General features: G+C 42.4%; 2 protein-coding genes across 3 annotated transcripts in view; one reads left to right on the top strand and one right to left on the bottom strand.

Moving 5' to 3' along the window:
• Nucleotides 1–6,231, bottom strand: part of acss3 (acyl-CoA synthetase short chain family member 3) — a 48,610-nt gene extending 42,379 nt beyond the window's left edge. Inside the window, exons 1-4 of one of the 2 annotated variants that reach the window (XR_006026359.1) lie at nucleotides 5,599–6,231; nucleotides 3,423–3,567; nucleotides 3,051–3,239; nucleotides 1,444–1,578 (exon numbers count right to left, since the gene is read on the bottom strand). Coding sequence is in view for 1 of the 2 variants with exons in the window: in XM_042078074.1 (XP_041934008.1) it covers nucleotides 1,444–1,578; nucleotides 3,051–3,239; nucleotides 3,423–3,567; nucleotides 5,599–6,014 (885 nt within the window). In the remaining variant the exon portion in view is untranslated. The remainder of the gene's footprint in view (nucleotides 1–1,443; nucleotides 1,579–3,050; nucleotides 3,240–3,422; nucleotides 3,568–5,598) is intronic. The other variant, XM_042078074.1, reaches the window with a different exon arrangement.
• Nucleotides 6,232–15,066: 8,835 nt separating this feature from the next.
• lin7a (lin-7 homolog A (C. elegans)) overlaps nucleotides 15,067–15,853 on the top strand; it is a 38,340-nt gene continuing 37,553 nt past the window's right edge. Inside the window, exon 1 of the mRNA XM_042078077.1 lies at nucleotides 15,067–15,251. Coding sequence (XP_041934011.1) covers nucleotides 15,215–15,251 — 37 coding nt within the window. The 5' untranslated portion in view covers nucleotides 15,067–15,214. The remainder of the gene's footprint in view (nucleotides 15,252–15,853) is intronic.

Here is a 15,853-nt window from a genome sequence, read left to right as displayed (position 1 = left end):
ACAATAAAAGCTGAAACGAGCTCAAAAAAGCAAGTGTGTGTATTTGTGTGTGTGCGTGTGTGTGTGTGTGGTGTGTGTGTGTGTGCGCGCGCATGTGTGTGTGTGTGTGTGTGTGTGTGTGTGTGCGTGTGCGCGTGCATGTGTGTGTGTGTGTGTGTGTTATAGATTATGGACCACACCCAGCCAAAGTCTAATCCCTCTCAATTCTAATAACCCCTCTCTATAACAACTTCCTCATGTCTGCCTCATAAGGTGTATGAGATGAATGTTTGACAAAATCATCCATACCCTCATCCCCCCCCCCCCCCCCCCCCCCCCACACACACACACACACAAACACACACATGTGGTCTGATTCACCAGCTCAAAGCCTCCTCCAAACACCAAAAGGTGAGCTGAAAAACTAAACCAAAGGCACACAGCTCAAATGACTCACAGTGCATTTGGGCTGAGGTGACCCAGTGCTGTGCTGTGCAGTGCATCACGCTACAGGGGGATTCTGGGATTCCACGTGCAAACTTGCCTTTCAGAAGAGCTTTTTAAAAACAGGCCACATAGCACACAGACTGTAGAGTGCGTCAGAACTATCTGGAGGCGAGGTATTGAGTTTTGGAGGACAAAAGCTGAGCTTCTGACTGGTGGAGGGCTGAGCCTGTGTGTGTGTGTGTGTGTGTGTGCGCTCTGCTGATGGCCTGACTGACCTCAGAGGAGATTTTCACAGATACATTACAAATCCACACACACACACAGCTCAGTATACAGCTACAATACAACACACACACACACACACACAAATGCATATACAAATATATATATATATGGGCAGTGGTAGTGTAGTGGTTAAGGAGCTGGGCTAGCATGCAGTAGGTTGAAAAAGTTGTAGGTTCATGACAAATTCCATCAAAAAAACCACCAAAAAAGTAACCTGGTGTGGGCAAGAAACATCACCAACAGAACATGCAGATATATCCATACACACACACTATTACTGTGTCATGATGGAAGCTTGTGAGATGATCTTCACTGAATGAGCAACTGAAACGCAATCAATTCAGTGAGTTAAACTGTATGAAAGGCATGCGTTGTCTGTTATAATGAATATCTTCTGTTGTGTGCAACAACATTCTGAGGCATTGGGTTTGGTGTGTGGCCAAGTAGAATTTTCATCTACAGAAAATGCCACAACAGAAAAGTGGTGTCATCACACTATTATGACAATAACCGAGTCTATTTACACATACAATTCACTCCCACACACACACTAATCCCCGCTCCTACACACATACACACTCACTCACTATCCCCACTCTCTCGCGCACACACGCACACACACACACACACACACACACACACACACACACACACACACACACACACACACACACACACACACACACACACACTGCTTTGGCACATCAGGGTCTCCTGGGCATCCACTCTCACCATGTTGGGCCTGTTGAAGATGAGCACTTTCTGGGGCTTGTGGCTGCTCAGTTCCAGGGCCTTCTCCACCAGAGGGATGTACTCCACCCTCTTGCCCGGCTCGATGCCAAACGACGCCGTCACAATCATCTTAGGCTGCAAGACAAAACTCTGTCTGTAGTAGTCATTTCTGGTGATTTACAGTGTCAGCAATGAGCGACACTTTGTCAAAACTGAGATGCAGGACGTATGGTTTTTAGAACTTGGACTAACATTCAGGCGTTCAGCAGATGTTGGCTTGATTCATGCAAATCTGTGAGTAATACAATATAGCCCAAGTACTTTTTCAAATTTGAGTCAAATTTACATAATGTGTAAATGCATGTACAATATCTTAACAAAGATACTGACAGCCACAGACCTAACAATTTTGTCAAAGGAATACTGACCTGTACTCTGCAATATACAGACATCAGCACACCAGAAGACACGCTATGTTTAAGATGTTGACTACAGTCTTTTTTTAAGTAAAATATTACATGCTTTGGATAAATCATTCAGAGTGACATCAAATACAAGTGAATTTATTATGATTTTTTTTATTATCTCTTTTGGATGATGCCAATGAGAACCCTTCAAAAAGGCAAAACATTTATATGCCAATTTCTTAATGTATACATCTTGTAAAGTGTTCATATCATATCTTGTCATAAGCGGTCACTGTTGCTATGTCAGTGGTCAACTCTTGAACAAAAGGAATACATTTAATCATCCATCATCTGGGAATGATTTGTCTGCCTACCCCACCACTAAATACAAGTGAATTTTAAGATGTCATACACAATATATCCTTCAATCTTTCTATAGAGCTGATAAAACTACATCAAACTTAGTCAATTCCATTTAGCTTATATGATAATTTAAACCATTATGAGTGATTTTATTACAGAAACCGCCGATTATAAAAAAATAAAAATACAATCCTCCCTGACTCAATGCCAAAGGAGATAGTTATCATATTGGAACAATACAAAATGCAAACCAGACTTTAATACCGTTAAAGTGACCTCACGGAATGGGTAGCGTTTCCATATTAAAGGCCTGAGTGCACCATTCACCACATTATTTACCTAATGGACCTTAAAGCCTTTCAGAGACCTCCATCTTTGTAAAATATGGTCATTTTGTAAATGCATAATTAAATCAGCCCCCATCACTACTCTCTAATACTACCAACACAGAAAAAGGAAGTTCTACTCCAATTCCTAAGTGAATAGCTGATAGCACTTTACATTTAAATTAAATATGGTGATTATTGTGCCAATTAAAAAGGGAGCCCAGTGTCTCTCTAAAGAAGAAATCTTTTCAACCTGAAAGTCATTAATCTCCTCAGCTCTTCGGAGCACCCAAAGAGGCTTTGCCCACATACTGTACTGTATACAACCAGCATAACGGAGTATTCTCCCCACCTGGGGACCCTGTGGAGGAGATTTGCTTAAAACCTGTTAGAGGACATTCCATAAGTCCTACTCTAACAGTGAATCAATGGGCGAATTAATGTTTGCAACAAATTTGCATGCACGTTTGTATAACCAGTGGATCATACACAATGATCCTCCTGTGCCTACCTTAGCATGGTCGATACGAACAGACAGCTCCCTGGAAGCAAAGCCACCAAAGATGAGGCTGTGGGTTGCCCCTATTCTGGCACATGCCAACATGGCAAACATAGCCTGAGGCACCATGGGCATGTAGATGACCACCAGGTCCCCTTTCTTCACCCCATTTCTCAACAGGACACCAGCCAGCCGAGAAACCTGAATGAGGAGAAAACAACAGGTGTCAACAAGTAACAGGCATAACAAGAGGCACCATGCCAAACTTGCTTCTTACCAATGTAATATTAAGCTTTGCACAAAATATTTTAACTATGAATACTACAGTAAAAGAATATATGTTTAGTGTTTCCCCTCATATGATGCAAGACTCAAATAATATACCTCCTCCTGTAATTGCTTGTAGCTCAGTATGTGTTTTGTGTTGGTAACAGGGCTATCGTAGATGATAGCGGCCTGATTCCCTCTTCCGCTGTCCACATGCCGGTCCACTGCATTGTAACAGACGTTCAGCTTACCTCCAACAAACCTACACCATCAGCATATGAAATAAGCAAATCAAAGAGATACTGTATCACGTGTACTACACCAAGAAATCTAATACTGTTTGTAATATAATCTTTATCAATTATTTTCTTGTAAGGTGAAAATGTGCTTTGTTTTGAATTGCACACAGTGGTGTTATAGACCTTAACCAATTAATATGTCTTGTTATAAATTAAAAATTCAAATCGGGCCCTCCCTTCCACAATGCTAGGTGGCAGTAAAGGGATACGCAACTGAGACATGTTATAAACATGTGAAGTGGGCGGTGACGAAACATGATGCTGAACCAGAGTTGAACTCTTGCATAGAGAGAAGTGTTGGAAACAGTTGTTACGCAAACAATTCTGTGCACATACTCAGGAAGGTCCGTGTATCATTCGTTCATTTGATATTCAATTGAGAATCCAAAATGAAAAAACGAAAAAAGGACTTGTTTTTTCATTATCTGTTTATGAATGTGATACAAACCAACAAACAATGCTTTTTTTCAGAGTTTTGATTTCATGATCAGATCAAAAGTAGAACGTTTAAAAAACGGCCTCAGGCCCAAAACTGATTTTGATATGTATTTTTTCCGATTGCTCTGACCCGGAAATTATTTATTGACTTCCATTGCCAGCTGCTGCTTCTGTTTTGCAGTGTTAAATCGGACTAGGCCTGCCAGACAATAGATTGACCATATTGTAAGCCTACAACTGCAAAACCTTATCATATGCATGTTACATTCATGACATGAAAAGTAGAACTTGGCAAATTACGCAGTCGGCTAAACATTTTAAACTTGCGCAAAACGGCATGAACCCAGCAACGGTGCGTCGCATAACTTAAAACACAAACTGAAGCAACAGCTTGGACAATCCTACTGCAAAGACTTCCTTTCCATAGGCATGCAACGTCTATGACATAAAAAGTGGAATATGAACGCATTTCACACCTGACAATTAAACGGAGCTGCCGCCTGTTCGCGATTTGTCTGTTTCTTGAGCTCTCAGAGCAGTGTTGACTTGCGCGTCTTTTTTTGATGGTGAACATAGGCCTAGTTGGACGGGCAAGACTGACAAGTAGACGGGCCTAGGCCCGCCTGTGGCTCGATTTGAATTATTTGCTCTGTTTGTGAATGAAGTTGTAGCCCCTCTTTCCTTTGATCAATGTGCTTGTTGAACGATGTGTTGTCCCCAGTTTCCCTGTCATAGCTACTGTCTTTGATGTAATCTCACCAGAAGGCTACTGCAGCTGGCTGCCTTACAATAACGTTAGCGACAAATCATGATCTGAGCTGATAGATCTAACATCTAGGCCTACTTCCCTAACATGGGCTGATACTACATAGCCTAGGCCAGTCATTAGGCCTACTTCTATAATGCTTTGGGCAAACGCGATGTTCATAAACGAAACAGGCATGAGAAGGGTGATGATTTTCTGTCGATTCAACTAAACCAAGTTTGCCATCGTTGCGCAAGTCGCCCAATTTCTCGCTATAGTTGGACAATATTTTCTGTCGCTATAGGATGGCCAAAATTAAATCTAGCAACAAAGTCACTAAATTGGCAACACTGAGCACTGACAGGTCTAGACCAAGAAAGTGACTTGAATAGACTTAAAAAAATAAAAAATAAATATCAAAATCAGTTTTGGGCCTGAGGCCGTTTTTTAAACGTTCTACTTTTGATCTGATCATGAAATCAAAAGTCTAATTGAGAATCAAAAGTCTAATTGAGGTTTGTATCACATTCATAAACAGATAATGAAAAAACAAGTCCTTTTTTCGTTTTTTCATTTTGGATTCTCAATTGAATATCAAATGAACGAATGATACACGGACCCGGGAAACTAAAATGAACTTAAATGCAAGATAGCATTAAACACGTTACCTAAACAAACTGTGCATATTGTTTCTTCTTCGCAAAGTAGCTTAACAGCTGAATCTGAAACGAATCTATTCGTTTAAATTCTTGCTCGTGCCTTGCAACATGTGTAACGTTCAGAACTGCACACAGAACGTGAGATAACCCACCATTGCGGCAATACTATATCTGTCTTGTCCAAAAGCTGATGCCATGGTTCAAACCAATCGATATTTTGTGCAGCTGCGCTCCAGAATGTTTCAGGGTTATCCCTTGCTGTTGAGAAAGCGTCGTCGTACGCTGTTCTGGTCGAGAAGGAACGCATACATGGTCTATTGTGAAAGCGTCCTCCTCCATGGACACTGTGTAAGTAAACAATTGGTTTGCATGTCTTTCGGTCCGTCTGTAATGGAGTTGTAACACAACCAAAACCTCCAAAAGTCCTCCTTGCTCCCCACGACGTATGGTTAGATCCTAAAACATGTGAGTGCCTCACCTGCCCGACTTGAGTAAACAAAGCACGTTTCGTGTGCAAACTAGTTAAGCGGCGTGTTGAGAGTACGCGCATTTCTGTAATGCACAACATTGCTTCAAGTTTTAGTTATAACTTTAAAAACACTGGTAACAACTACGGCAAGTCACACGAGAAGCTTCCCCTCGTGAGAAGCTGCTTATGGTTATCCAACAGGTAGATTACGACGCTAGTCCAGAATTCCACGCAACTCACACTAATATGGCTGCACCGAACAGACCCGAAATGAACACCCGCAAATGCTTTTCGCCCGAAGTGAACTATGAACTGGATGTGATTGCTCAAGGATAAATTCTTAGTCGTGATGACAGACACTGGAGATTTCTATCTTGACTAACTACTGTATTACAATCCACTTTCTGCAGTACTGTAGGCTACTGAAATTGCCTACAAGATAAAGTGAAAGGTCTCTGAGATAGGCTATCTGTATACCAGGAAAAGTACATTCAAACAACATTGAAAATGCTGGTCAGTAAAGTTTGATAAAGAAGTGGAGAATTAGTGCTTTGTTTGATACCAAGCCACGGTCAGGCAGACCAACAAAGATTTTAGCCTTGACTAAGGATTTAGTCCAATTTGCTGAAAGCAGCATGTTATGAATCAATTTTGGAGACAGTTTGTACAGCTCAAAAGCTGTGCATGGGCCACATTTGCACTGGAGTAGCCCTCACAGTCCCCTGGCATCAATATCTGAGCCATTTTGGGGATGTCTCAAAAATGCAGTTTATGCAAGACAACCCAAGAATTTATGGGACCTAGAGGCTTTTTCTCTTGAAGAATGGGCATATCTACTATCTGGTAAAATGAAGGTACTCATCCACAATTATCAGAAAAGACTGCAAGCTGTCATTGATGCTAAAGTCAAGTCAAGCAATTAGTACATTTCATACACAGAGGTCATTCAATGTGCTTTTCATAAACAAAACCAAAGAGGCATTGATAATAAAAGCATAGAAGGGCAATAGTCAAAGAATAGTTTAAAAAGTAAAGAATAAAAAAGAAAACATAAAACACACAAGGTAATAGTACATAAAAGCATAAAAGAGCAATATTTTAAAAGTAATAATTAAAAGACAAAAAACAACATGGAATGATTACTCAGTGATAGTGATAGTCAAGCACCCAGTGAACAGCAGCACTCATGGAGATTCTAAAGGGGGTATAAACAAAGATCCGCTTTAACCCTCTCTGGTATAAACTTTTGGACAGGGATCATCTTCTTTATTAACCTGACTCTCGCCAGATGAATTTCGTTCCGCCTAGCTCCACTCATCCATCTGGGACCAATCCATTGGAGTGATGCTTCAGAAGGCTGGGCCTTATCAAAAAATGCTTGCATATGATTGAATAAGCCACTTGTCTGTCATCTATTGACGTGATACTTCAACCACTCACATCGAAGCCAACCAGTGACGCTGATAACAGTCTCACAGTCGCTTCTATGCTATGTCACATCTATGAAACTCCCGCCCTGCGTCCTGATTGGCTGTACCATAAAATCTGGTGCAGAAATCACTGTCAATGGAAGAGGTCCCAGATGGATGTGAGTGAAGCTAGGCGGAGCTAAGCAACTGTATAGGCCTACTGTGGTAAGCAACCTAAATATTAAATATAGCTGGGTCATTCCACGTCAATTCAACCAGGGCCCACGCACTTAGGTCTTAGGTGTTAAGGCGCTCTGAAAATGAGAACCAAAATTATTTTTCAGACTTGTGAGGTCTGCTGTTCATACCCTGAAGGAATTTATGTTCTGTTCATTTTTGTGAGAGTGTTTCTACTTATCTCAGTAAGGAAAATAAATCAAGAGCCTATGTTGAGTACAAATATGTCTTCTTAAGGCCTAAACAGAGTCCAGCCAAAAACTCCAATAAAATTTGTATCAACTTTGAGGGACAGTTTTGACCATGCAGGATTATCCAGACCAAACGTGACGATTTTGCTACATACTATTCCTATTTATGTACCAGCATGCAAAATTTGAGCCTCCTACATGTTTTAGTTTTTTTGCGCTGTGGGCTTGTGAACTTTGACAAAAAAAAGAGGCCGAACAAAATCGACACCCCCCCTCCCCCTGTAAAACTGGCTGTATCTTGGAAAGTATTAATCTTACATAAGAGTAATTTTACCGTGTGTCTCCTGGGTAACATAGGTACACCTGGTAATTTTTTCAGAATTTTTTGAGACCTAAGTGCGTGGGCCCTGGTTGAATTGACGTGGAATGACCCAGCTGCAAGCAGCAATGTGAGGGCCAAGCAGTGCGCTATAGCAGGAATGGCGTTGCCACGGCATGAGCAAGCACTCACAGCAAGTTTGATTGCAATTGGATAAAGAATGGCTGAGAAATAAGCTCATTTACTTTGTTATAGTGCCCCTAGAGGCGAAAATTACACCAATGTCCTTGTGCGTTCTCACAATCAGCTACCATGTCCCTCTACCAAGTTTGGACTTCATACACCAAAGTGTTGCTGAGATGTGAGCTCACTTTCTTTATTACAGCACCCCTAGAGGTCAAATGAGACCACTTTCCTTGCAAGTCCTCACAATCAGCTAATATGTCCCTGTACCAAGTTTGGACTTCAGACATCAAAGCGTTGCTAAGATAGGAGCTCATTTCCTGTATTGCAGCGCCCCCTATAGAGGCCAAATAATTCCAATTTCCTAGTGCGTCATCATAATCAGGTAACAGGTCCTTATACCAAGCTTGGACTTTGTACACCAAAGCGTTGCTGAGATACAAGCTCACTTCCTTTATTACAGCGCCCCTAGGCCACATGATGCCAATTTTGTAGTGCGTCCTCACAATCAGATACCAAGTCCCTGTACCAAGTTTGGACTTCATACATTAAAGCATAGCCGAGATGTTAGCCCACTTCCTGTTAGGCGGCATTGTTGCCATGTGTGATTGGCTGTCACGGGCAAACAAAAATGAAATTGAAAAATCTGGCAAGTATCGTTTGTGCGGCTCGGGCAGAAGATCATCTCCACCAAGTTCCGTGAAAATCGGATGAAATTTCTGACCGCTGAAACTTTTCGTAGAGTTTGGACTAAATCCAATATGGCGGAGGTCCAATATGGCGGAAAGTGACGTACTAGGGGTCATTGAACTTAGGTCGGTCCAGGGATTCCAACGGTGCCTGATATGTGAAAATCGGACGCACCGTTCAATGGTCACATGCGTGAATGCAATCCAGGTTCGACCCATTGGTGGCGCTAGAGTGTTGGGCATAGAGTTCTGTAAATTGGTGAGAGTGATCATGGGACAGTGCTGAATCAGTGTGCCAAATTTGATATCTTTAGACCCAGTGATTAAATTTTCGACCAGATTTTCACCTGTTGGTGGCGCTAGATGGCTGGGTTTAGAGGTCCGTAAATGAGTGTGAGTGGTCAGTGGAGTGTCCCGAAACTTTCTGCCAAAAAAACCGCACTTTTTAGCCAGGTGTTCTATGGGCTGCCATAGACTCCAATGGCGGAAGTGTAATAATAATAGGAAAAGCTAGTAACTCAATGGGAGCCTTCGCAGCTTCGCTGCTTGGCCCCCAATAATACAAATTTGTAAAAAAAAACTTCAATCAGCAACATTGATATTGAATATGAAATTGTTGGAAAAGATATCGGGTGAGTGCAGGTCACATTAATGCCGCTTAGCAGAACCTGCTCAGCCTGAATGATAGTTTGGTTCTTGATAACCCTTTATCGAGAAATCACTTTTCTCCTTTGTTGTAGCAACATTACAGTCCTTTTAAATATGGCCCTCCCAAGATGCATTTTAGGGACCACACACACACACACACACAGAGAGAGAGAGAGAGTAATATACCATTACAATAACAAACACATATTTAAACTTCACACAAAGTAGCTGGCGTGTCATTCTTGGGACTTCTGGGTATTGGCTGATTGCCAGCTCAGGTAGTTGCTTGAGTACACAATATATCATAACTGTCATGTCTGATACACTCTCTGGCAATTACCCACAAGACTGCTGACTCCATGTAGAAAAAAGAGACTCTGAACTTATTCTAGAACCTGGAAACAATGTGCCATTCATCAATCAGGTTGACACTTAAGTCTGACGTGATTTACAAATCGCTGGCCCAATGTTTTTCCATTAGCTGTTGCACTTCGATCAATGCTAAGTGCCTCATTCTGCTGTGCAGAGTGGGAAAGGATGTGGAAGTAAATTGTTTGAAATCTAATGGAAGAGAATGAGATAAAATGTTTTCTGGTCTCCGGAATTGCGACTCCACTGGCCTGTTTTGCTTGCTAAGCAGGTTATCAATCAAAACTGCTAGGTTACCCTCAGTCATATCAAAATTACATTACTGCAAGGAAAGCAATTCAGCATAGTGCTTAAGGGTGGCGTGCCGTGGCGAATTCATACACTGGCAATGCCCGATGAAGGCACAGATGCATTTTGTTTTCCAAAAACTTCTCTGCAATCTTCAAAAGCAAATAAACGTAATCCTCCCAATACCAAAGCTCCCCACTTTAGGATCAGACTTTGAATAATTGATCGAGAATATGCTGCTGCTTCTGCCTTACAAGTGGAAGCAGCAATAGGCCAGGTTTGTGTGTGCATGGATTTGCATGTACTGAGGTTCTTTTGTCACGACTATAGGAGGCTCATGAATGACTACCACAGTCTTTACCCAGGGGATACTTGTCTTTATTTCCCTTCTCCTCAGTGACAACTTTTGAGACGGAAATTGTGGCTCTGCAGCTCACTGCCCGTCTGTTCGCCCTGCGCCTCAATTCATCAAACGTAAGCAGCATGGTCTTGCATTGGGTAGTCAGGCCATAATTCTCTCAATAGCACAGGCATCTCTCTTTGAGAGTGTGAGACACACACACACACATAGAGAGAGAGAGGGAGACAAATAAGCAGTGGTTGCAAAACGTGCAGAATGCGCTCAATGATGTGCAGTTGGTAATGGTGGGGTTGGAGAACAAAGCCTTTGTGGATGATTAGGATGCCAAAGCACATTCAACCAACCTCCTTTCCCCCAAGCAGCCAACAAAAAAAATTGGCATTTTGAGTGTGATTGAAGTTGTGCTATGCCAATAAAAATATGGATAAAACTAGACCAGCGCCCTACAAAGCTAGTGTTCTCTAATGAATTCCCATGAAAACTTCATTACACATATAAATCATGGCAAATGTGGATTTGTGTGACAATGCCTGGCATAGTGATTGTGTGACTGAGGTGCTGAGGTTTCATCCCCATACTGAGCACATTACGCAGCAGTTTGGCGAGGGGTAATTCATTTCACTAATGTGTCATTAACTCCATCATCATTCCATCATCAGCGAGGGAGATCTCACGCATCAGTATGCTGCTGTCAGGGCTCACTGTGGCCTGCGAGAGATAGCACTCGGAGAGCTGTCATCATGGCTGCCGAGTTGCTCAATGTGGGGCTTTTCTGCAGACTTGCCGCCAGGGAAAGATTAGCTGTTGAGAGGATCTTACCCCTGAAGGATAAACCTGTGATTTTTTTTTTTTCAGTTTCAATATACATTGTCAACATTTGAGAGGACTGACCGTCAACATCAGAACATTTTTTTTAGTCACTGGGATATTTGAAGTACTTACAAAAGTACAGTATACTCAAGTACCATCAAGTGTGTCCTCTGAGAGCAGCCAAGTAACTTCAGAGCATCAGCATACACTGTCAGACAAATGATGCTCCGTACAGTTCATCTCTTGTGTAGCATATTCTATAGAATATCTGGGTTCATTGAATTCAACATAGAATTTTAGAACCTTAAATTGTTGCGGAACAAAATCTTACGTTAGTATGTTCAACAACCCACACCTTTAAAGGTTAATGTAATTTCCAGGCAATGAAGGGAGGAGGGTTAGATGTTGACATGCCATGATCCAGTGACATGATCCTCCTCAGAGATCTCCACAAATGCCTGGCTGGCAGTGGTTTAGCCTGTAGCCCTTAGCTGTTTCAGAAGCCCCACTACCTGCCCGCTACAGCTGAGCTGAGCCAGGCTCAGGTGCACTCATGCATGGCCATGCTGATTGGGAGCAGCCACTCGCCTCGGCCCCCGCAGTGTTGGCGCAACACTTGTCACTCGATGAGGATGTCAGGCTGAAGCCTTGCCTGCAGTGGTAGGCACTGTGGAGCAGCGAGTGATATTCACAGGTTCTTCTAGAATATCTGCAAAATGGGTCGTGTAAAATATTTCACTAGGAATGTTGTTTTTTCTCTCTTCCTAAACTGATAAACAGTCTAATGTTTTCTTACATAACATAGAAGCGGCATTAGCAGTAATATCATAGCCACGTGGAGCCCTATAACAAAAATACTCGGTGACTACATTCTTATTGCTATTTTCCTCGCAAAATAGATTAAGATTAATAATAGGTAATAGTTGGAGCTATGCTATCTATCACCATAGTGTGGTCAGACACTGAACAGGACACTAGTGTCAGAACATATTAAGGCACCATCTGATCAAAATATGTCTGGCATTTCAGTGGCATTTGAACACTAAATAAAAGTAAAGTGAATTAGATGCAGTCCTGTTTGTCCCTTGCCCTTTTTTCAGAATTGCCTGTGCTGTGTTTGTGTAAACTGTTGACCATTCTCTCCCTAAATATTTAGAAAGTTTGAGAGTGATCTAATAGCTTGTTTTTGTTGAGTACCACCCTCTCTTCCCATAACGATGTCCCTTACCTCTTTTATTTCTATTCTATGACATTATATACTCACAGAGCACATGCTAGCAGCCCTCAGGAGACGTGAGCATGGAAATTAAAAGTGTCTCCCTTGGTTCTGACGGAGAAAGAATTACCCGGAGTCATTGTATCAGTAACTTCTGTATACAGTGGTAGCCATGTCACACAACGCTAACCAGGGACAGGAATGCTCAAGGTTGGATTTGCTGACCCTGACCAAAGCCTTCAGCAGAATAAAAAATCTCCTGCCTCACATCAGCCTCTTGAAAATCTATATTTGTTCCTTGTTTCATCCAGTGTTTGTGTGTTTGCTAACTGCTTTGAGCCACACATCCATTCAGAAATCAATTCGCTTTCGTCGGGGAGGCCAGTGGCTTACTCAAGCCCTGATCCAGCCCTCTCTCTCTCTTTCTCTCTCTCTCTCACTCACTCTTTCTCTCTTTTTCTTGTCCAGCCCTCCCTCACTCCATCTTTATTTTTTTCCACTTGTGATTTTTAAAGGCAGTGATGTACTGTAGGACAGCAACCCATATGGCTGTGGGTGCTTAATCTCCTCCTGTCCTCTTTCTCTCTGGCTCTAAGCCCTTTTCCCCATCTCTCTCTCTCTCTCTCTATCACTCTCTCTCACACTCTCTTCCTCACGCTCTCTCTCTCTCTCTCCCTCCATTTATCTCCTCCCAACAATGATCTCTCCACATCTGTGAGTGGCTGAACAGGGCAAGATAAACTGGAGCTCATCACTACGTGCGCAATGCTTGTGTGTGGGATTTAATCTGTGGAAAAGGTCTGCGGTAATGAAAGCAAAGCTTTACGTGCAGTGATCAACTGGACCTAATTAATTAACAGAAACAGGTCTGCGAAAAAGTGTCCCCTGAGATCACAGAACAACAGCGATCCATCTGCAAAAACAGCAACTTGTTGTGTCTTTAGACAGAGAGGGCGTTGGTGTTGTTGTGACAGCCAGCGGGGTCTGTCAGCAAGTTTGCAATTATCTCCCCAAAGTGAGTGACATTTTTAAGAGCAATCAGAATTTAATTACTCTACTCTCTTTCCCATCCCTACCGTGGTCCCTAATCTTGACTAATGAAAAAACTGTGTGATGAGTTAATGCACATTAATCTCAGTCTCTGGTTTAATTACTTATTGTCAGCCATGTAAGACAACACACACGATTATTTAAAGTGAATATATATTCCTCCATCTGGGCATGTTAAAAGTATTTAACACCTGGCAGTACTTGTGTATTTCAAGGTGGACTGAGTTTGTTGGCTCTGTGCTGAGTATCATGCCCCCCTTCCATTGATTTGCATTGTATTTAAAACAGTGATATTGTCACAAATTGGCACAAAGTGATATTGTCAGAGATGCCATGAGCCCATGCCATGGTGGCTGGTTTGCATGCTAACTTTAAAGGAGGACTCCAGCTACAGCACTACACTCTGGGGGCATGTTTGTGAGCCCCCATGTTCATGCCCCCAGAGTGTGGCGCTGTGGCTGCCTGGCTGCAGCAACTCAAGCTAGATATAGATTGTTTTCGGTTTTTTTCACCCGTGACCTCAGAAACGGAGATCTATGTGAAATCAGAGTTCTCCTTTAATGGATAGCTGGCCAACACAGAGCTTATGCGTTTTTTTTTTTTACAAAATGTCATAACGGTTGCTTCTTCACATCTGGTTATATTTCTGGGTCATTTTGAAATATTTTAAACTTTGCTTGTATGTTTATTCAACCTGAAAACACAGTGGGGGGGGGGGGCATACGCATATGGTTGGTGAGGGACACAAGATGGTATCTTGGCATCATCTCCTCCTCTCTGGGCACTGGTGGGTGGTCATGCATGGGATTTGCCCCAGTCTAAGCCTGAGTAAGCATTAGTGGTAAGGGAGCGGAAACCCATAGCGAATAAAGGGGGAGCCCGCCAGTGCCAGTATGTAGTTTGGTTGGATCTTCTCTCCGCTGTGACATGCATAAGCATGGAGATTAATCTATAAAGCCTTCATCAGCCCTGATCCCAAGGCCATCACTAAGACCGGCCTAATGCTGCTCTAGCGTGCTCAGGGAGACCACAGTGGGGCCTAACCCTATGCAACTATTCAGTGATCATAACATTCACTAAGATTGTGTCAAATTGTGTTGTCTATCTGCGTTCTTGTTTTATGTTGTGTTTTCTATTTATTTTATGGCAAAGATGGGCTAAAGCAAAGATAATCCTAAAACACACGCACATAAACATTGTCATATTCACGCGTCCAGCTTCACTCTTCACTCACATGCCGGGGACATAACCTCCACTGCACAATAGATGCGCGCAATCACGTACATACACTCTGTCATCACTGCGTGTTTTTTATTCTCTCGTCACCTTGTTTCACTGGGCATTCAGAGATGAGTATGGTGAAGCGAGTGGTGAAAGGGAGGTAATCCCTGCTCCCTCCCCGCCGCTAAACGCTCTCTCTCTCTCCCTTTCGCCCTCTCTCTCTCGCCCTCGCTCCCTGCGTTCATTCCCGTTCAGTGGAACGTCTGATGCTGTAGCTCCACTAGTCGCTCTCTTCGCTAACAGCAGTCATGGCGACAGTGGTCCAACCGCTCACTCTGGAGCGAGGTAAGACAATATTTTAACATATAATAAGCGCATCTATTTGGGTTATCTGCAGTCTACTGACCAGTAATAGTGTGGAAAGTTGCCATTAAAGACCGTGTTTGCTGAGTGGATTTGGAAGAGATTCGCATGCGTTGATGTTGTTTTCTTCAGTCCTTTCACGAGCGTTTTGACGTTTGTAGAATAAAATACATAACTCACGGTCAATGAGTGCGTATTCAAGGCCTTCAAATGGCCGTGTGCGTTTCATCACTTAAAAGACGGAATTATCAACATTGTTTACACATTGTTATTCTTTACTCAAACGGTAATATATGCTACCCTAATGGCGGATATAGCCTAATTTTATTTCACAGTGTAGTTCCTGATTTTGGTGCCAATGGATATACAAAATGTATGTTTGTGTATTTTCCATGGTCAAACTTTGTCACATCAACATAATGTCAGTTTTACATAGGTATAGGTACGGCCAGCTGTTGGCCATCGGGCTGTATAAGTAGGTCAAAATTAGGAGCCTTTTCTCCAAAGTGTGATGGAGAATATTCGGGTTTAAATTTTAGAATCATCGGCAAAGTATAGACCATAGAATTGGCTAAATACACCTA

Source organism: Alosa sapidissima, chromosome 22 (assembly GCF_018492685.1).
Source record: "Alosa sapidissima isolate fAloSap1 chromosome 22, fAloSap1.pri, whole genome shotgun sequence".
In the NCBI taxonomy this organism is placed as follows: Eukaryota; Metazoa; Chordata; class Actinopteri; order Clupeiformes; family Clupeidae; genus Alosa; species Alosa sapidissima.
The sequence above is the reverse complement of the archived record's forward strand: the minus strand, read 5'-3'. Positions and strand labels throughout refer to the sequence as shown.